This window comes from Crinia signifera, chromosome 6 (assembly GCF_055691185.1).
Source record: "Crinia signifera chromosome 6, ASM5569118v1, whole genome shotgun sequence".
Lineage (NCBI taxonomy): Eukaryota > Metazoa > Chordata > Amphibia > Anura > Myobatrachidae > Crinia > Crinia signifera.
In genome coordinates this window covers 103,861,879-103,883,106 of record NC_139222.1, presented here as the reverse complement: position 1 = coordinate 103,883,106, position 21,228 = coordinate 103,861,879, and the positions used below count along the sequence as shown (strand labels likewise).

Below are 21,228 nucleotides of genomic sequence, written 5' to 3'. Positions count from 1 at the left end.
CCTGCCCACAAGGCAGGATACTTGGAGACTATCAATGTTGGGAGTTGCTTGTGAATAAATAAAGAGTCGCAAGTGGCTCAAGAGCTACAGGTTGGCCACCTCCAGCCCCTTTCTAAACGATATCTTTCACAATATCCTGTAGTGTGTATGGAGCTTAACTGTGCGCCCTGCCAAAACCATGTCACATTGCAGGTGGTACAGATATAAAACTCAGGGGTAGATTTATTAAGCTCGGTGAAGTGATAAACTGTCTGGTTTTTATCACCGGCCAATCAGCTCCTACCTCTCATTTTTCAAACCAAGCCTGTAACTTCACAGGTAGGAGCTGATTGGCCGGTGATAAAAACCAGACAGGTTATCACTTCACCAAGCTTAATAAATCTGCCCCTCAGATCTATGTTGCAGTGTAAAAATAGTCCCATTATTTGTGGACTACATGCGAAAGCAGCGCTGCATGCAAACAAATGTTTTGCTGTTTCTTGCTATGCTCCCACCTCACAATTAAGCTGTCTCTGATACAGATTCAGGCTGGATCACAGAAATCTGAAATCACAAACAGGCGATTTTCAGACTTCTGCACAGCTCAAAGTGTGATAGCATCCTAGAAGTCTGCAGTTGCAGTTTTATTATTTGCTGCTAAATTGGCTCCTCTGAGCGCAGTTGTGAGGTATGCTTGGACAATAACATTACTGTTTTTAATATGAATAAATGAAAAATAACACAGACGTATAGAAGAAAAACTAAAGGGATAATATTAAGACATGTGTATGCAAAATAGAAAACCTCCTGAAATGCAGATACCAACCTGGAAATGCAATTTTATTTGTAGGATTTGTATGTGGAGACACTAAGGGCCTTATTCTGGTTGGAGCGTCCGGGCCGTACGTGTACGTCCCGGGGTTTTTTACGATCTGCGCATGTGCAGATACGCTAATGCGCCGGCGCGAACACTCCACAACGCTTACGGCCGGTGTCTCAACGTGCGAAAAAACCTGTACGCGAGCGTACGGGTAATGGGGCGGCATAGGGGCGTGTTGATGGGAGCGGCCGAAATAATGAGGGAAAATGGGCGTAAATATGGGCGTACACGGGGGTGTGCACCAAAAATGAGCGGTGCTACTACCGCACGATCGACTAAGGCACCGTTCGTTTCGGACACCAAACAGGCGGCCGCCAACCGCCAGCTCAAACCACCCCTACAGATACCGCATGCCAGCGTGCGCCTGAGTTTGCTAATTAACGCTGATTACTACTCAAACACATACACCTGAATGTAATAAGCAATGCTGCAGTCTATTAACTCCAAACCATGATTTCACTGCCTGCAAGCCACACATGCAGCACGCAAACACATTGGAAGCTTATGTTTCTATACTTCTCCACATTTAAAGGTTTGTTTAATTTAAGGTAAGAATCTTTTTATACGCTAAGGTAGGTATTTGCTAAACAGACACATTCACTACCTGCTTTCATAGACTTTACGCAGTAGCACACTCAATATAAACAAGTCGACATGTGTCAACGTGTTCACTCTAATACTAACATAGGTTTTGTATTTAGGATACAATAACATAAACCACATCTAACACCTACAAAGGATGTTTCAGCAATGTTTGAAGCCCATGACCACTATTTTCCACACAATCTTTGTATAGTACCCAAAATTATGACCTGTACCACTATCTCATCTGCTATGATTTGGATTTCACTACACTCTGGATGTAAGATGCCACCAATCACATTATTGCACTCTCATCTCTCTAACAAAGGATTCCTACATCTGCTTATGACACTGTCAAATCATATATATTTTAAAAGTTATGCATGTTTGTTCACAAGCTAATTTATCATGTTTGGTCCATTCACACATCTTTTTTTAGGGAGGACACATATGCATTCCTACAGAAATTTACCTTTTCACCCTTGTTTGTCTGCCTCACCCACTCCATGAGGAAAGCATTGTTCTGGACCTGCTTTTACCTACTACTGTAGGAGCTACCTCACCTGCACACAAACTGCTTTCTCACCTATTAAGTTGCTCTGCACATGTGCTGACACAAACTAATTAGCAGGGAAAAGTTGGATAGGAACATGGGAATGGCCATGGAGAGGGTTACACATGGGAAACTTCCACCACACTTCAACAAATGTTCAAAAATACCCTGGTCAGTAAGTACACATAAATCTAGTATTTGTTTCACCCAAGAAATTACACATACCACAATTTTGTTTTAATTTGTAAAATAAATTTATTTGCTGTTCAGCATCACAGCTTGACACTTTAATGTGAGAAATCAAATAAACAAATAAAATAGACACACAAATAATAAAACAGCCAGAACAAGAGGTTGCATATCTCCAAACATGTGTTACCCTGCAAATGCAATGGTAAAAGAAATGGGGACACCAGAATACGTACTGCAACAACCAGGGTGAATACTAAGCAAGATACACACCACCAAAAATTTATCCTGCATTTGTAGAGGTCAAAATAAGAACTTTAATGCCCATGGCACGAAAATGGATAGATGGCCAACTCAGGAAGTGGATGTCCAGTGCAATTTAAACATTTGGGGTCCAACCACAGAGGAAGTGAACCAGGTCTCATTATTTGGGCCCTTTTCTCCCCCTTTTAGATGGGGCCTTGGGGACAGGGGCCTTTGGGTCAGATGGCTTGCGGCGTCTTCCCCTAGTGGACACAGGAGGGTCAGCAGAGGTGGAAGGTTGGGGAGCAGCTTGGGGTGGGGCAGCAGATGGTGGATTGTCCCTTAGGGACCTGGCGGTGGACAGCTGCTCCGCAATAAGTTCATTCTGGCGGCTGAGGTGTTGGCCAATGCTTAGCATGCCAGCCGCCAGAGTTTCATTAATGCGGTTCAACGCCTCAACCTGCAGCTGGTTTGTGGCCTTCCACTCCGCCAGAAAATCCGCCACCTGCTGCTGACGGATCGCAGCATCCACCCCTTGCTGCTCGATCCTGTCCAGCGTCACCAACAGGCTCTCACTCAATGTCTCCTGTGGCTGGGGCTGGGGGCGACGTCTTGGTGGAGGCTGGACCACCTGCTCCACCTGTGTCTCTGCAGAGGAAGATGCTGCCGGTACATCCTGACTTTCTGCTTCTGCTAGGATAAGAATTGAAAACAATGTCACCATCACATACGCAATAAAAAATATCTTTCTAAATACAATGCATTACTGTGACTTACCATCAAAAGCAGCAGCAAAGACCTCCGCCGGGAGCTCACTGTCCATATTGGAGATCCCCCTGATCTCCCCCACATCGATGACGTCACAGGAGTCCAGCTCCAGGGGGGTATACTCCAAATGGTCAGGCATAGGACCGCTCCCGGTGGACATGCTGTGGTTGTACCGGTCAGTCATCTTCCTCTTCAGGGCACTTTTGAAGTCAGTCCACCTACAAGTTTAAAAATACAAATATCACCATGAGATATGTGCACCACTGTGCTACGTGTAGGGTTACCACCTAGTCCCTTTAATTCCGGACACATGTTACTTACAAAGGTTCTGTGGCAGTTTAAAATTAGGTGAAGTGGAGTCTTGAAGTCAGCCAGCCACAGAACCTGTGTAATTAATATGTGTCCGGAATTAAAGGGACTATGTGGTACCCCTAGCTACGTGACATTTCCTAGTGTGGGTGATCTTATGTTTTTTTGCCATGTGTGGCCAAATATTTCTTTGATGGACAAAACCATGTGCACTGCAGGTGAGGCAGGTGTAAAACCCCACCCAAATCTGATTATCTCTGCACAAGTAACACCTGCCTCACCTGCAGTGCACATGGTTTTGTCCATCTAAGAAATATTTGGGCAGAAAGAGTGAACTAGAATAAGGGCCTCAGTTCCTGCTGGAGACTGCTGAAAAATTGACCTGACAAACACACTAACCTTTTCTTCACCGCGTCCCAAGTTCTGACCACTGGTGACACCTGGTTCACTTCCTCTGTGATCTTGTCCCAAAGGTTTCTCCTTGCACTGGCACCCGGCTTCCTGGTTGCCAATTCAATCCATTGGCGTGCCCTGGGCACTAGAATTCGCATTTCGGCCTCTACAAATGCAGGGTTTCTCCTTCTGGTGGTGGTATCCTGCTCAGTCATCACCCTAGATGTTGCAGCACGTTTTCTGGTGGCCCCAGTTCTCTCACCATGCACCTGCTGGGTCACACCTGTTTGGAGAGATGCAACCTCTTGTTCTGGCTGGTTGCTTGGCCCTTGTGGAGCTGGTGGAGGTTCACCAGGGCCTGTTACTGAGGGGCCCGCTTGATCTTGCAGGCGACTCCTCTCTTGGGCCCTCCTTCTCCGCTCCTGTTCCCTCTTCTGTAATGCTTTAAGCAGGGATTCTGCTTGTGCTCTCTGCAGAGCGTCCTCTGCTGCTGAATCGTCAGAGTCAGACATGTTTGCAGCAATTGTGGGCTGCATCTAACTGAATATTTATATGTTAATCTCCCGCCACGAACAAGGGGGCGTATATTTTTCCCCGCAAGGTAGATGCAAATTTACGCCGATATTTCCCGCCGATAATTGCCGCTTAAATTACGCAGGTCTCAATGCACCTGATCAATCACCCGTATATGTATATACACAGGTTGTGGAGCATTGTGGGCTACATCGTGAAATGTGTGCACCTGTCATTCCAATGATGAGTGTTGTCAGCTGGTATCTGTTGGAGTTCGTGTATGCTTTGTGAGTCACATTTCAAAACATCACGTTATAATGCTTGCCTTGCATATGTAATGTCTATGCAATTGTCATACAGCAACATGTTGCATTGTGGCCCTTTAAGCAGCGTAGTTCTAAGTAGACGGTTGCGTGTATTAATTTCCGCACACTGTATATATACAGTTCCTCTCTATACATTGAATGCATGCTGTTGGTTGTGGTGTGTATATCGGAACGGTCCGCGTAAGTTTCTATTCGCATCCAGTTTGTTAATGTAAGAGGGATTAATAAAGTTAATACCAAACAAACAATTTTTTCAACCAATCAGCAAGCACCAAAAGTGATATATGTACCTGCAATTAATAACTGCGCCATTGCCACCATGACAGCAAACAGAGCTAGGCCATTCTCCAACTCTGAGCTGTTGGCCCTGGTCCACGTCATGGACCGTCACCTGGGGCCCAGGGGCCCATATGTTTCCAATGCGGACAAGCGGCGGGCGTATAATGCTGCCCGCCGCCTGATATTTTCCACGACCGGCGTCCGCAGAAGCCTGGGGCAGGTTGAGCGGCGCTGGTCAGACCTGCGCCGGCGGCAGCCCGTTCTACTGTGCAGCCTTCGCCGCCATATTGCCCGATGTAAGTTTTGATTACTAGTATGTCTGCATTTTTTAGCAATGTTGTGTGTACTTTTTAAAAATAGGTTGCTGAGTATGGGGGTGTATATGGGTGTATATGGGGGGTATAGGGGGGTGTATATGGGTGTATATGGGGGTGTATATGGGTGTATATGGGGTGTATATGGGGGTGTATATGGGTGTATATGGGGTGTATATGGGGGGTATAGGGGGGTGTATATGGGGGTGTATATGGGTGTATATGGGGGGTATAGGGGGGTGTATATGGGTGTATATGGGTGTATATGGGTGTATATGGGGGTGTATATGGGGTGTATATGGGTGTATATGGGGTGTATATGGGGGTGTATATGGGGTGTATATGGGGGGTATAGGGGGGTGTATATGGGTGTATATGGGGGGTATAGGGGGGGTTTAAGTAGTTGCTCAGTTTTTTGGTGTAGGATATCAAATAGTTAGCATGATAAATGTCTGAAATATCACAGCAATGATCATTTGGAAGGTTATGAGCATGACTAATGTGAATTTTTCTTTCCCCCTTTTTTATGAATCCCAATCTTCGATTTCTATGCCATCAACATGAACATTGCAGCACGGGCAAGAGCCGCCAGAGAAGCCCGGGAGCAGGCACGCCGGGACCAGGCAGCCCCAGAGCAGCCAGAGGAGGAGGAAGAGGAAGAGGAGGAGGAGGAAGAGGAAGAGGAGGAGAAGAAAGAGGAGGAGGAGGAAGAGGAGGAGGAGGAAGAGAAAGAGGAGGAGGAGGAAGAGGAGGAGGAGGAAGAGGAAGAGGAGGAGAAGAAAGAGGAGGAGGAGGAAGAGGAGGAGGAGGAAGAGGAAGAGACACAGGGTGCTGTTTGGACCCACACAATTTCCCCATCCCCTTCCCCCTCCACAACCCCCACCCCCACCACCTCCCCCACCCCCCCCCCTCCCCACCCCATTTCCAACCCCCCTATACCTCTCCACCACCCACCCCCAAACCTCTCCACTCCCCAGTAACAGCCACTACCGTGGTCCAGACTCCGGGACCAGCATTGTCATTGCTCCAGACCCCCCCAACCACCGCACAGCCAACCAGCGGTGACGAGGATGGCTCAAGTAGCCGTAAGTAAATAATTTGTCTAATGTTTACCTACACATTTCTACACATCAACAATCACAACAACCACATATGTGTATCCAACATCAACATTAGTTGCAACATATCACTGCAGGGCGACCATGAGGTGTGTCCTGTCCTTCTCCAGGAACAAGGGTCCCCTTGGTGGTTTTTTTGAGTGTGGCCATGCCTCACCCCTTGAATAATTGACATAACAGTACATCCAATGAGATATCCGACATTAGTGGTGTGGTAGTTATGTGGCTCCAGGTGTTGGGTAACTCCAGTTCCCAGCATGATGTGCAACACAGGGCCGGATTATAATGGAGGCACAAGGGGTCAGTGCCCCTGGGCCCCCCTCTAGCTAGGGGCCCCCTGTGGTTGTCATGTATTTTTGACCAAAAAAATGTGTAAGTTGTTTTTTTTCTTTTTTAGCTAAATGTTTTGTGCATGGGTGGGGTAGTGCTGCAGCTTCACCTATCTGCCAATGTGACAATGATTTATGGTGCTGAGCATCGGGAGCCAAGGCACACTGATTGCACAAGTGTGCAGTGCATTTCTGGGAGTTGACTAAGTCCCATGACACTTTGCACCAGAGGACAGAGGCTGAGAAGTTTGTGCTGAGCTCTGATTGGTGGAGCTCATTACATGCTTCTCAGGTCCATGGAGAACAGCAGCAGCAGCTTAGTCATGGGAGGGATTTTAATCAGAGGCAGCACTAGGACTGTGAGGTCTCCACCAGAGTAAGGGGCAGAGGGACAAACACAGGCTTTTCATGTGGTGTGTGTGTGTATATATATATATATATATATATATATATATATATATATATATATATATCCCCTGCAGTTAATTAAGTATATTATTTTGTAGTACTGTGTTTACAGCAGACCCATCTTCAATGTAGTTTAAAAATGTATGTGGCCTTCACACATAACTCTCAACTTATTTTTAGGTACAAATACAACAAACATTTGTGTATGTTATATATTAATTTTTTATTTTTATCCCTTCCCTACAGACACTGGACAGCAGCAGGAGGAGGTGGCAGCCCTAATGCGGGAGATTGTCCTCACCCTCCTGTACCTCCAGATCCTGTTTGGCCTTCTGGAGGCCCGAATTTAATTTTTTTTTATCCCCCCCCCCCCCCCTTATTATTTTTGTGCCAAATAAACGTTTATGTACAGTTCGAAATTGCCTTTGTTTTTAATCAGAAATATGTTAGAGGGCTTGTAAGGGTAGGTACATACAGATGTGTACTGTAAGTTATACTTGTAATTTGAGGTGAGGGGTAATGATTGATGTGTGAATGTGTGTGTTTTTGAGTAAAATAACACATAGTGAAAATGCATGAATGTTTAATGTTGTTCGATTAAAACACATAACATCAGGGTAGGTATACATGTTACACATTTTGGACAAAGTAATTACGTACATAATTTAGTACATATACAGAAACACCAACATAACTTGATTTAAAAGTAACAGCAATATGGGGACACATAGATAGTGATTAAAATGCCACATTAGAACATAACAAATATACATGTAATGAGGGTTCAAATGTAGTTTTATTAGGTCTTTATTAAGGTAGACAATTGAGTTAATAGAAAACAATAAGTGAATAACAAATAGATTAATTAATCAATTGTCAGATTAGTAGTTGAGAGGCAAGATTTGCAGGTCCATATATGTGAAGGGTATGCCAGCGTGCACGGACGTACGCTCACTCTCACGAGCGGTGACATAAGCTGAGTTTTCCATTGAAAACAATAGGGACCCGTCCGTGCAAACTGGCGTACGCTCAGATTTCCGCAAGAAGTCGGTGGGGAGACGGAGGAAAGACGGCCGTAGACGGCGCCGTACGCTCAGTTGTACGCCAGTTGTCGGAGTGTAAGGGCTGGCCCGTCCGCGTACGTTGCCGTACGCTCATTTGTACGGCACTCCCCTTCTACGTTATTTCTGCCCGTACGTAAGCGGCTGATTTGTGGGTGGACCTAACCCTAACGGCCGCGTACGGCTAGCGTGCGGTAATGGCGAACGTACGCACGTTTGGCCGCTCCGAGCAGAATAATGCCCAAAATCATTTCTTACATGCTCTTTTTGACCGTGGCCCTTATTCAGATCTGATCGCAGTAAAAATTAGTTCTGAAAATGGGCAAAACCATGTGCACTGCAGGTGGGGCAGAGTTAACATGTATAGAGAGAGTTAAATTTGGGTGGGGTGTGTTGAAACTGAAATCTAAATTTCAGTGTAAAAATAATGCAGCCAGTATTTACCCTGCACAGAAACAAAATCACTCGCACAAATCTAGCGTTCTCTATACATGTTACATCTGCCCCACCTGCAGTGCACATGGTTTTGCCCATTTTGAGTACAAATTTGTACTGCGATCAGATCTGAATAAGGGCCCATATGTAAAAACATGGCCTGTGTTAACACACAACAGATACGGAAGCGGTACATCTGTCAGAACAGAATTAGGTCTACAGTCATTAGGTCGACCCCAGAAGGTCGACTGTCCCCAAGGTCGACATGGTTAAAGGTCGACATGGCTCAAGGTCGACATGGCTCAAGGTCGACATGACTTAAGGTCGACATGGGCCAAGGTCAACATGGTTTGAGGTCGACAGTGATTAGGTCGACATGAGTTTTCCACTGTTTTTTGACCTGAATGTCGACACAGTCGACATGGACACAGTTGGAGTCGAACCGCAACCCCTCGCATCGCTCGCTTCGCTCACAATGCTTCGGGCACAGTGCCTTGCTGCGCTCGGTACACTATTTTATTCTCCCACCACGCCCTAGTGGATGGTAGGGCATGAAATACCGCCTGTCGGCACATGTCGGCTCAAAAAAGCAGTGAAAAACTCATGTCGACCTAAAACCATGTCAACATTGGCCCACGCCGACATCAAGTCATGTCGACCTTGAGCCATGTCGACCTTTAACCCTGTCGACCTTCCGGAGTCGACCTAATGACTGTCGACCTAAGTCTGGTCTGACAGATGACCGTTTCCCACAGATACAGCAGAGATTAAGCGATGGACCAGTGGACTTTAAAGTTACTTAAATTGTGTTTATTAAAACTAGCAACAACATATATGAAATTGTTTATTATCTAACAAAAATAGAGTTAATGATTTTAGCTATTGTCTATTAAGCTGTTTATCCAGTTTCAGCATATTTATTTTCTTTGGCAGGTTGCGAGTACTTCGTCATTATTCTGAGCACTGTTCGGTCTGTAGACAGCCTTCCTATTCTTCCTCCTGGCTCATCCACTTTCAGCCTGGACTTCTTCTGTGATCCACGCGTTGTAAACACCATTCTGACACGTGCACGTTCCCAGGTCATTGTAGTCGGAGATGTGGTGGCCCTGTGCTCTTTTGGTGGGTGCAGCCGTATCTGGAGGAACTACCTGCGGGAATGTGTGGTCGCCGGCAGTGCCGTACCTCCTGAACTGAGCGTGGAGGAGATAAAGCAGGTAGCATATGATCTACAAGCCTGGAGGCAACAGCCAAGGGATGAAGATGCAGAGGAGGACAGTGATTCTTGGGTATCTGATTTGGACATAAATTCAGAGGATGCCATTCTTCAGGAGTTGATAGACAGTAAAAAAGATGCCTGCGTGTCTGAGGAAGGTATGCTGACAGTTTCAGCAAAGTCCAGTTATGGAAAAGAAAGAGACACATATACACACTTCCCACAACACGTTCTAGAGCAGTACCTGATCATGCAGCCCAATGTTTACAAGAAGTGTAAGTTGATCAAGAAAGAATTTGATCGTGGCTATGCTTTAACCCTTGATGACTGCCCACCCCGTCAAATATCTATTAATGGGCGTAAAAATTGTGGTCTAGCATTTAGTGGGGACAAAGTCGTTGTTCAGCTGTTACCACATCTACAGCCTGAAGAAGGGAAAGTAGTGGGAGTCCTGGAGACAGCCAAAAAAAGTCGTTGCATCGTCTGCACCATGGACCCATATGATCCTAGCCTTATGATTCCAATTGATAAATCAGTCACTAAGATTTTTTGTGTACGTTCTAAAGAGAGACGTGATTGCGTCCGAATCTGTGAATTTAAAGGGAAATACATTAGAACTCAAAGATTTCAGATACTGACACAGGAAATGAGACATCAACAAATGTTTTTGGTGCAGGTAGTCTCCTGGCGTGAAGGTTTATATTATCCTCTAGGGATTGTAACTCGTATTCTACCTCCAGTACTCACCTTGGAAGAGGGTGTTAAGGTACTTAATCAGGCATATGGAATTGAAAGTGGCAATACATACCCCCAAAAAGCATCAGAAGAAGCCAATAAATTATTTTTTACCCCCTCCTTGGAAAAAGACCGAAAGGACTGCAGGAATATTATTACCTTCACCGTGGATCCTGTGTCTGCCAAAGATTTGGATGATGCTATCTCCATAGAGGACAAAGATGATAACTATGAGATTGGCGTTCATATTACTGACCTGGCTGCTGTAATTCCCCAAGGAGGAGATCTGGACAATGAAGCTAAGGAACGAGGAGTTACTTTCTATCCCCCTGATCATGATGCAGTCCATATGCTGCCGCAGAGATTGTGTTCTAATCTATGTAGCTTGAAACCAAACTGTGACCGGCTGGCCATATCCCTTTTTATAATTGTAAACAAGGATACTGACCAAATGATGGATGGGTACTTTTGTCGCACTATTATTTGCTCTGACCGTCAGCTATCGTACAATGAAGCCAATTCCATTCTGAAAGATGAAACTGGGAAGCCACAGACATTTAACACAGTGGAAGGGTGTTTATGTATAGCTGATCACTTCTCAAAAATCCATCGGACTTTCCGTCTGGAGGCAGCTGCCAATTATAAACAGCCAGATGAAGGTCGTCCTTTAGAATCTCGAGATGCTCAACTGATGATAGAAGAGCTGATGATTATGTACAACAGTTGGGTGGCAGAATATCTTACCAGCAAGGAAAACATTATGCATCTTCTACCGGTACGATGCCAGCATCCTCCAAGTCTTAAGACCATTGAGGATTTGAGTACAAAATTTGAAAAACTTTTACCTCTTTCTGCATATCTGTCACATCATCTGCTTGAATGTCCTGGATTACCAAGTCCCTCTTCAGGGCAAAAAGTGTCCATGTTAACCACAGTCTGGGAGATCTTACAGGAGGCTGCTAAAAACCATAACTACACCAGCATCACTGAGCTTCTATCCACGGATGACCTGCATCCGGAGCTCTTTAATGCCGTCAGGGAATTTAGGCGTCAGCTTGGTCGTTCATATTTCAGTCGCTCTGTTACCGAGAATGCTGGTTGCCATTACTCCCTTCAGGTGTGTGCCTATACTTGGGCATCATCACCCCTCCGTCGATATATAGACATTGTGGTGCAGCGATTGCTACAGGAGACCCTCACATGTGTTTCTGAAAATGTCCCATCAATTTCTGCTCAGGACATAGACTTACTCTGTTGCGACTTTGATCTACAGGTAAAACAGGAATCAACCTATGAGAAGTTAGGGAATTCACTTAAGTTGGCATTGTCACTACATAAGGAAGTAAAGCAAAAACTGAGTGTGATACTCACGGCTAATGCAAAGAGCAAGGGTTTAAATGTAGCTTTCCCACTGAACGGAGACTCGTTGTCCAGTCAAATGGTGCTTGAATACAGTGCACTTCAGCCAGTGGAGCAGCCTACACCTACTGAAAGTGGCAGCTATCTATCTTGGAAACGCAGGGTGTATTCTTACACTGATTACCGGGAACAACCTCTCAGACATGTAAAAAGAAGAGATTTAACCACTTTTAGTTCTCAAGCGTGGCATGAGGCAGTTAAGTCAATAATTCGTGGTGAACCAGAGCAAGCCATACTTTCCTTAAAAAAAGGTGTGGAAATGTTTAACCCCATGAGTTTTGTGGAACATAGCCCGTGTGGTCACTACATGAACCTAAAACTCCATTTGCGCCCTGGAGATACTCTTCCTGTCCAACTATGTACTGCCATTCACCGTGGATTTCCTACCCCAAGACCCCAGCTCTGCACTCCAGCCCCAGGAATCCAGCTTTGCTTGGAGCATACATCTCGGCCTGTTGATTGTTTCTCCGCTCTGGCAAACCGAGCTCCTCTTAAGCACTATCGAAACATCAGAGAATATCAGTCAGTGTGGTTTCCTCTTTGTGCTATGGAAGCGGTAGATTCAGCTGTAGGTGAGGGTGCAGGAATTCTTCTAAGAGATGTACCCCTGCGGTGGAAAAACAAAAAGGGTGACAAACAAGCAGTCAGCTTGGAAGGTGCTTTCAATTTATCTTCTAAGCACATCGAAGATTGCGACCTTGATATGGACTTTCGCAACTGCTACCTGTGTGTTCGGATGGATGGAATAAAATCCTGCGACGTAACCGACCTGACTGATTCACACATTTATACTTGGGTGGCACATGGCCTGACTAAATGCAGCAGTCAGGTTTCTAAAGAGGAAGGTGGCAATGTTGAATTCTGGTTACACCAAGCTACCATGAAGCAAGTTCCTGGGGAAGTTCTCAAGCCTGATGCCACATTCACTTTGGAGATCATACCCAAGCTATTACCAGACATGTAAGAAAAATCTAGCTCTTACAGAGTAAAAATATTGAGTGCCTTTACTGGTATCTCTAGCCATTTTGTACTAGGGTAATACTGTCCAAATATAGTGCAAGTTCTTGTGGCATTACAAGTGACACTGTGGGCCTGATTCAGTCCTGCTTGCTAGGCAGCGTATATTCTCTGCCTACTGAGCAGGTAAGCACCGCTAGCATCCCCTCGCTAGCATGCAGGATGATGTGTACAAGAACACATCTAGTGTTCATTCTAGCACCTGCCATCTTTGAAAACCCCTGCAGTTACTGTTCCCTGCCTGGGATGTCACTGTCTGCTGTGGTGCTTCTAGCACAGGTCTGGTTTGCATATCAGTGCTGATATACAGATCACACTGTGCTAGAAGCACTACAGCAGACAGCGACACCCCTAGCAGGGAACAGGAACTGCATGGGTTTTAAAAGATAGCGAGTGCTAGAATGAACACCACACATCCCCTCGCATGCGTCCTAAAAGGAGAGAATTGATTCGATGGTTGCTGACCATCGAATGATTTCTCTAATTTCTCTCCCCTCCGGTAATAAAAGTCAGAACTGTCTTTTATTTCTATCGGAGATAGGTGCTGATGTCCTGCGACGTCAGACACCTGCCCCGAGTAGGCATCCCCCACCCCCCGCGCGCGCTTCCATGGGGATGCACATAAAAAGACGGGCGTTCCCCTGATGCCATCCCCTGCACGCCCCTCTCCCCTGCGAACGTCTCGGCGAGTGTGCACAGACCCCCCACCATTAGAATGGGGCAAAATTCTGCCCCTTCTGATTGGGTCTGAATTAGGCCCTGTGTTCTCCAATGCTGATACTTTTCTAACTACCGGCATGCACATGGGGGGCAGGGCATACTTGCACTTGTAACTTGCCATTGTACAGCACAGACAATTGTGCTCTACAATTTTTTCCCCCGCACAGAAATAAAACAAATAAATGTTGCCCCAATCCTCAACAGATAAACAATGCTCCCAATCCTTAACCCTTTGAGTGCCAACGTTGCTGCGAGACATGTGCAAAATATCAGCTAAAACATACCAGCCTCGCTCGCAATATTTTAATCTCTTCAATTTAAATATCTTCAATTAATTGACTTTACATTATTTGCCGACAGTAACTAAAGTGAATTATATTTGTTTACTACGGCCCTGGCATTTTTAGCAGATATTTTGCACATCTCTCACAGCAACGTTGGCACACAAAGGGTTAATAAATAAATGTTGTCGTTAATCTAAAATATATAAATAAATAATAATACCACAAAAGTAATAAGTAATTTCTCCCTCTGCAAAATAAGTTCAATAATAAAGGCTCTCTGGGAACAATCAAGTTTGTTTTAGGTGTTTCCAATATAGACTTAAATTGTGCAATGTCAGACCAATAAAGGAATGAAGATGACTATCTTTCCTTAAAAAAAGGTGTGGAAATGTTTAACCCCATGAGTTTTGTGGAACATAGCCCGTGTGGTCACTACATGAACCTAAAACTCCATTTGCGCCCATAGTTGGAATGTGTTTGGCCTAGGGCCAAATTGCACGATAAAGCTAAGGTACACATTAATAGATATATCTGTGTACCCAGATACAATTGATCTATAGATATATATCTACAGGTGGATTAGGCAGCGTGGTCTCCATACACGCTGCCTGATCTGTTGGGACTGACATCCCAAACATTTGCATGTTATATATATATGCATAAATCACATGTGATTTCCCAGAGGAAGACCTAACTTTTGAATTTTTTTTCACATTCTGCAACCGCTGTCCACTGTGGCCGCTCAGTGCTTTCCGGACACTGTGGACTGCCTTCCTGCCGCAACGCTGCACCCGCAGCCCCTGGGCCCTTCACACAGCCTGGACCCCGACGCTGTTACTGTGTAACACCCATTCGCAAACCGCTGCGAGCGAGTCACCGTTGCGAATGGGTGGTGCCAGCCATCCATTCGCAAGGCTGAATAACCCCCAGTATATCTGCATCAGCAGATAATATGACTGTAACATGACATGACGCTCCCATGAAAAAGCTGGGCGTTCCCATGGAAATTTGCCTGTGACGTGGGTGCAGGGGGCGGGCAACTGACGTCAGCTGCTCACTCGCTTCCTGTACAGGTCACTCGCAGATGTAAGACACCAGAGAGGTGTCTTGCATCTGCAAGTGCTTGCAAATTTTTTTATGATTTATGTTAAACATTCTTTTGCATACGTGCGGGGAAATCAGCGTGCGAGGGGGGAATGGGAATTCGTGCAGGTGCCGGGCGGCGTTTAGACGACCCGCAAGGCTGCATATTTCGTAGCTTTGTGTGTCAACCAGAATCAGGCCCTTAGTCCAAGATAACCCTGTTAATCCAAAAGCTTCCACCCAAATAACCAAATCTTCATTGTCTTGAAAATATAAGTCTAGAGCTGGCCAACTGTTCCTTGAGATCTAACAATAGTTCACCTTTTCCAGACCACCTGGAACTGGTGCACAGGTGTAGTCATTAATAACGGTCACATTTTCAAATATGTGCTGCATTGATTCCTAAAGGACACATTCCACAGATCCACAGGTGGCCTGAAACAAACATTAACTGTTGGTAGATCTCAAGAACCTGTTTGTCCACCCCTGGTCTAGACAAAATGAGACCATGTGTTTACGTTTTTGAAAGGTTAAGCTATTTTACATCCATTAGAATAAATCTATCCCAGTTAATGCTTTGTCATTGCCCCCTCAGACGCAAAGAAAATGCTCTGGATGAACTATCTGGTGCCTCCGAACTCGTGAAGAATATTGTGCTGGGAAAACAGATTCCTGACCGAGGTGCAAACCCAGGGAGACTCTGTAGGGTAGCAAAGAGATGATGCAGCAGAACGAGAAAATGAGATCAATACTGAAATAGAATAGAGTGCGGAGTACGATGAAGATGAGAGATCAGAAACTAAATATAAAAAAACAAGGTTTTGGTTGATCAGAACAAAATGGATATGGTTGTATTACTAATCATGACATAATGAAGGTGTAGGGCTGATCATGACATATAAAATATGTCAATGAATGCTCATGTAAACTATATGAATGTTTGATGACAAAGAAAGAAAAAGAGTTCTATGCATGGCAAATTATGGCAAAACGAATGACGGTACTTGTGTATTATCACGGCGCCCGATTTCATGTGAATCGCATGCGATTTCGCAGCCGATTTGCATGTGATTTGTGGCCGATGCGATTTGGCGGCCGATTTGATCCGCGATGCGATTTGCATGCTATTCCAGCCTAGCACAGCCCCACTATCCAAGTCAGCCCGAAGTGTGGCGAGCGCAGCGAGACCCTCGAGGGTACGCTTAAAACGATCCCGAAGTGTGGCGAGCGCAGCGAGCCCCGAAAGGGGATGCGGAATACACGTCAAGTAATCCGTGTACTTTATAAAACCAACTCCACGCCGACGTGGATAGTGGGGGTATGAACAAGTTGGGAGGGCGTGTAACGCGTCCCCTCGCAGAGCACACTGCGCTCGCCATGCTTCGGGCTGACTTGGATAGTGGGGGTGTGCCAGGATGGAATAGCATGCAAAACGGCCGCAAATCGCATGCGATTTTTGCATGCGATTTGCATGCGATTTTGCTGGCGACATGATAATACATAAGTACCCGAATGACTGAATTGAAAAAAAATGGATATGTGTGAATGATGAGGACAAAATGTCGGTGTATGATTAAATGATCATGGCAAAATGGAGGTGTATGTAACTGATTGTGGCAAAATGAATGTACATGATGGCTGACGAAGACAAAATTGAGGTATGCAAATGGCTGATCATGTAAAAATGGAGGTGTATGAATGGATGGTCATGACAATGGGAGGTATAATTGTGTTCAGTAGTGTAAAGATCTGCCAATATGGAGTAGAAGTTATCAGCTGTTGATGACCGTATGAATAGCAACCAATGCTGTGCAGAAATAAAGCATTGTTGGTATACTTATGTTTCTCCTCTTTTGTCTTTCAGTTTTGAACAATAACTTTAAGTCCCAGGAGTCTTTTAATCTCTCAGAGTTTTCGCCTCTAAACAACAGTCAGACAGAAGCTGTGTGCAAAGCTCTTACACAGCCCTTTACCCTCATACAAGGGCCACCAGGTAAGAGTTATTCTACCATAAACACCTTTTTAATGCAGAAGGGGAGGGGCGCAGATGCACACACTAGTTCTTCTGTGATAAGTAGCCATTATTCAAGCCATACAAATATAATGGGAACCTGAGGTTTTTTTCTTCCATCAGGCACTGGAAAAACTGTTGTCGGCGCTCACCTGGTTTATTGGTTCAATGAGGTGAACCAGCTTGAGGAGCCCCCAGCTGGTGATGAAGAGGAAGAGCCTGGTCGGCGAACGCTTTTGTATTGTGGGCCTTCAAACAAGTCTGTGGATGTTGTGGCTGGTAAGTTTAAATAAACAAGCCTTGTGATTGTGTAATATTCTGATATTATATCTCGTGATCCTGAACAGGTATCTGTTTTTTTAAGCATGCTCTGTGCTTAATTTTAATAGGCAATAAAACCTAAAAAAAAAAACTTCTATACAAATCCAGCACCAAACCATTAATTATTGCTCCCTTAAATACGAGTTCCCATCCTATTATGCTATTCTGTAATTAGCTCTCCACTGCTGAACTCTTAAACAGGTAAGACCAAGGTAAATTCAAAAATTTGCAGTGCACTTAAGACCCCAAATTCTTACATTAAAACACCAGAATCTTTATCAACTATAAATAAAAATGTATCTAATTATATTACACATTCATTGGATCCTCTAGGTCAGTGGTGGTCAACAGTTGGCGCCAGGATCTTTGATCTCTTTGAGGTTTCAATTGCAGCCTTGAGTTCTTTCTATCTTTGCCGTCAGATTTGTTTGTTATTGCTTGTAATGCATGCTTGAAGGGCCTGCTGATGTAATACAGGTTGAGTATCCCGTATCCGAAAATCCGTTATCTGAATTACTCCGAAAACCATACATTCGAGAAAGTGAACAAAATTTTTTTTCTTTGCTAAAAACTTACTGGGGACATCTGTAACAGCACTACTGAGGGAATGATATGTAATTGGCACTATATATGTACAAGACAATGATTGCATGTGTTTGATGTATATGTACAACATAAATGCAGGATACCTCAAGATACATCATTGAAATATTAAAATATTCCAAAATACAGAATAATCCGTTATCCAAAATACTTCAGGTCGTGAGCATTTTGGATAAGGGATACTCAACCTGTATTATATTATTACAGAGCGAAAGAGAGATAAATACACAACTGGAGCCCACTGACAGGCACACCTGGTTTTGCGGGTGGTGTCAGTGAGCTGAAAACACTATATACACACAACCAGGGGAGGGGGAGTGTGTTGGGGTTACTGTCCATACTCACCAGATCCCCGTATGACTGTCAATACTCACCAGACTGTCCATACTCACCAGTGCCGAGCCAGCCCTAACCAAGTTTTTGGCAGGTGCTTCCTAGCACCGCCACTACAGAGGAAGCCAGCCTCATCAATGCTGTCATGCATACACACAGGCATACTCAGTCTTTAATTGACACACTGACAAACACACATACACGGACACACACACAACTACACTGACACAGGGGCGTAAGTAGAATTTTGTGGTCCCCATAGGAAAAGAGAGAATGAAAAAGAGAGGACAGAGAAAGATTGAGAAAGGACTTCATGGAAAAAGAGGGAATGAGAGAAACAAAAGAGCGATAGAGGGGGAGCAAGAGAGAAAGGGAGGGGTGCCAACAGCGGCAGCAAGAGAGAGAGAGGGAAGCAAGAGTGTCAGGGAGAGAAAGGGTCAGAGATAAGGAGAGAGAAAGGATGACAAGGAGATAGAGAATGAGAGAGAGAGGATGTCAGGGAGAGAGAATGGGGTGTAGAGGAAGGAAAGATAGAGGGGAACCATGGTGGGAGAGAGGTGGGGAGGAGAGAGATGAGGAGAACGAGAGAGTCTAAGGGCAGAAAAAAATATAGAGAAAAGTGAGACAGGCGGAACGAGAGAGGGTTGAGAGAGCACGGGAGAGAAAGAGAGAATGGAGGAGGAGAGAGAGAGGGGGTGGTGGAAGAGAGAAAGGAGAGAGAGAGAGATGGGGGAGCCAGAGAGTGAGAGTTAGAAAGAAAAAGGAAGTAAAAAAAAAAAAGAGATAGAACGAAAAAGAGGAGAGAGCAGGGGAGAGAGAGGGGTGAAACAGGAGGATGGAGGGAGAGTGAGAGAGCTGGGAAGAGAGCTATAAAACAGGGAAGGAGAGCGAATGATTGAGGGATAGAGAGAGAGAGCAGGAGAAAGCATACCTTCCACCTTTTGCAATTCCTAAATTGGGACCTGCCGCATTACTGACCTGGAAATTGAGAAAGACATAAGAGAGCAGGGGAGAGAAATTAGATGGGGAGAGAGAGGGAGGCATAGGTAAAGAGAGATGAGACAGGGAGAGGGAGGCAGAAAGATGGAGAGAGAGAGAGAGAGAGAGAGGGGGGGGCATAGAGAGAGAGAGATTTAAGGGAGGGAGAGTAAGAGAGGGAGAGGCATAGGGAGAGAGAGAGAGAGAGGCATAGGGAGGGGAAGGGAGAGAGGCATTGGGAGAGAGAGATGAGAAAAAGAGGGGATTAGGAAGAGGGCAGGAGAGAGTAAAAAAAAGAGAGGTGGTGGGGGTACATTAAAAATGTGGAGAGAGCAGGGGTTGAGATAAGAGAGCCAGAGAGGGGGAGTAAGGGTCCCATTTATCATTAATCACATATTCAATGTGATCTGGGGATTATATTAGCTCCCAGGATCACATTACAATATGCAATTGTACAGATGCTGTGTATTATAGCACATCTGCAGGGACAGAGGCTCTGAAAGAGACTGTCCCTGCAATGTGCTATGTAGAAGTGGCACAGTCCAGCTCACCACTCAGGCACAGTTGACATTCCAGGTTAGGGGTCTGGCAGAGACAAATGATCTGGTAACTCTTACATACATTCAAGTGACATTAAATATTTACAGCTTACCCCTGAAAATGGGGGTTTTGGGAAAGTAGCTGGAAATATTTTTTGATAAATGGACACCTGTAGTAATGCGAGGGTAAGATGATTGGAGACTTTAAAAGATGCCCAGTTTCCCAGACTGAGAGCTCCGCTAGTCAGTCTTATTCACAGCTAGGTTACCTCTCAAGAAAGGTTGGTGGATGACTCTCATTTCAGTGCATGGGAGCATGATGACGATGTACTTGGTTTAGTGATTATTTGTTCATGTGCATGCGAGAAAGCTGTATTGCACGCATGCAGCCATGGATGAGCAATAGCTCTTGCACCAAGGATTTATTTGCAAAGTGAGTGACAGACATTTGGGGATGGTAATGTGGGGTGATTAGAGAATTGCAGATGCGCCTGGAATGCGTATCGCCAATTTTCTAAGAATGCCAAATGCTGCCTCTACAAATTCGCTTACTGCTGGAGAGTTGCTCTGTTTGCTACGCCATAACTCACTCAGGAGACCAATGGCCGAGTGATGTGTGTCCACTGCTTTTCTACATAAGTGGTGGATTTCAGAAGCTGGCTGTGGGAGTTCTTAAGCACAACATGGCCATTAGCTATGCCATTAGCATGTTTTCACAGTTGAAAATGCAATTGGACCTGTCATTGCATTAGCGTCCACCTATGAATCAGGCCCATCGTATAGTAAGGCACACAATGTGTTTGTGAAGTAGGAGCAGCTACAACCTTGTAATTTAACCATACTAAGATGTTCTGATTTGTAATAATATGTACGGAGACAACTATAAGACAACCTGATTATTATTATTATTATCTATTTATATGGCGCCACAAGGGTTCAGCAGTGCCTAAACAAATGTGCAAAACAATAATACTGAATTCAGCTGGCTGGTACACTGAGTGTGGATCAGACTAGAAATGACAGTTAATTTGAGGAGCCTGTTAGTCAGCAAACAACTATTACTGCTGCTCTGAATAATGATAAAGTGACTGAATCACAAAGTATTTAATGCAATTATTCCTCCATAGGGGACACTGAAGTACAGGGGAAGCCCCTTAGCTCTTCTGCAGGTTAGGTGATCAAAGCTAACTCATTGTTTGGGGTAGATGTACTACAAATGAAATGTGGTGATGTTGTCAAAGAAACAAATCATATTCTATCATTTTCTAGGGTGCAATGGAGAAATTATAGATA

At 44.8% G+C, this 21,228-nt stretch overlaps 1 protein-coding gene across 2 annotated transcripts in view; it reads left to right on the top strand.

Moving 5' to 3' along the window:
• Positions 1 to 21,228, top strand: part of HELZ2 (helicase with zinc finger 2) — a 75,238-nt gene that overhangs the window by 35,015 nt on the left and 18,995 nt on the right. For both annotated transcript variants that reach the window (XM_083146672.1, XM_083146673.1), the window contains exons 9-12: positions 9,613 to 13,006; positions 15,746 to 15,831; positions 17,015 to 17,143; positions 17,285 to 17,440. In XM_083146672.1, coding sequence (XP_083002798.1) covers positions 9,613 to 13,006; positions 15,746 to 15,831; positions 17,015 to 17,143; positions 17,285 to 17,440 — 3,765 coding nt within the window. The remainder of the gene's footprint in view (positions 1 to 9,612; positions 13,007 to 15,745; positions 15,832 to 17,014; positions 17,144 to 17,284; positions 17,441 to 21,228) is intronic.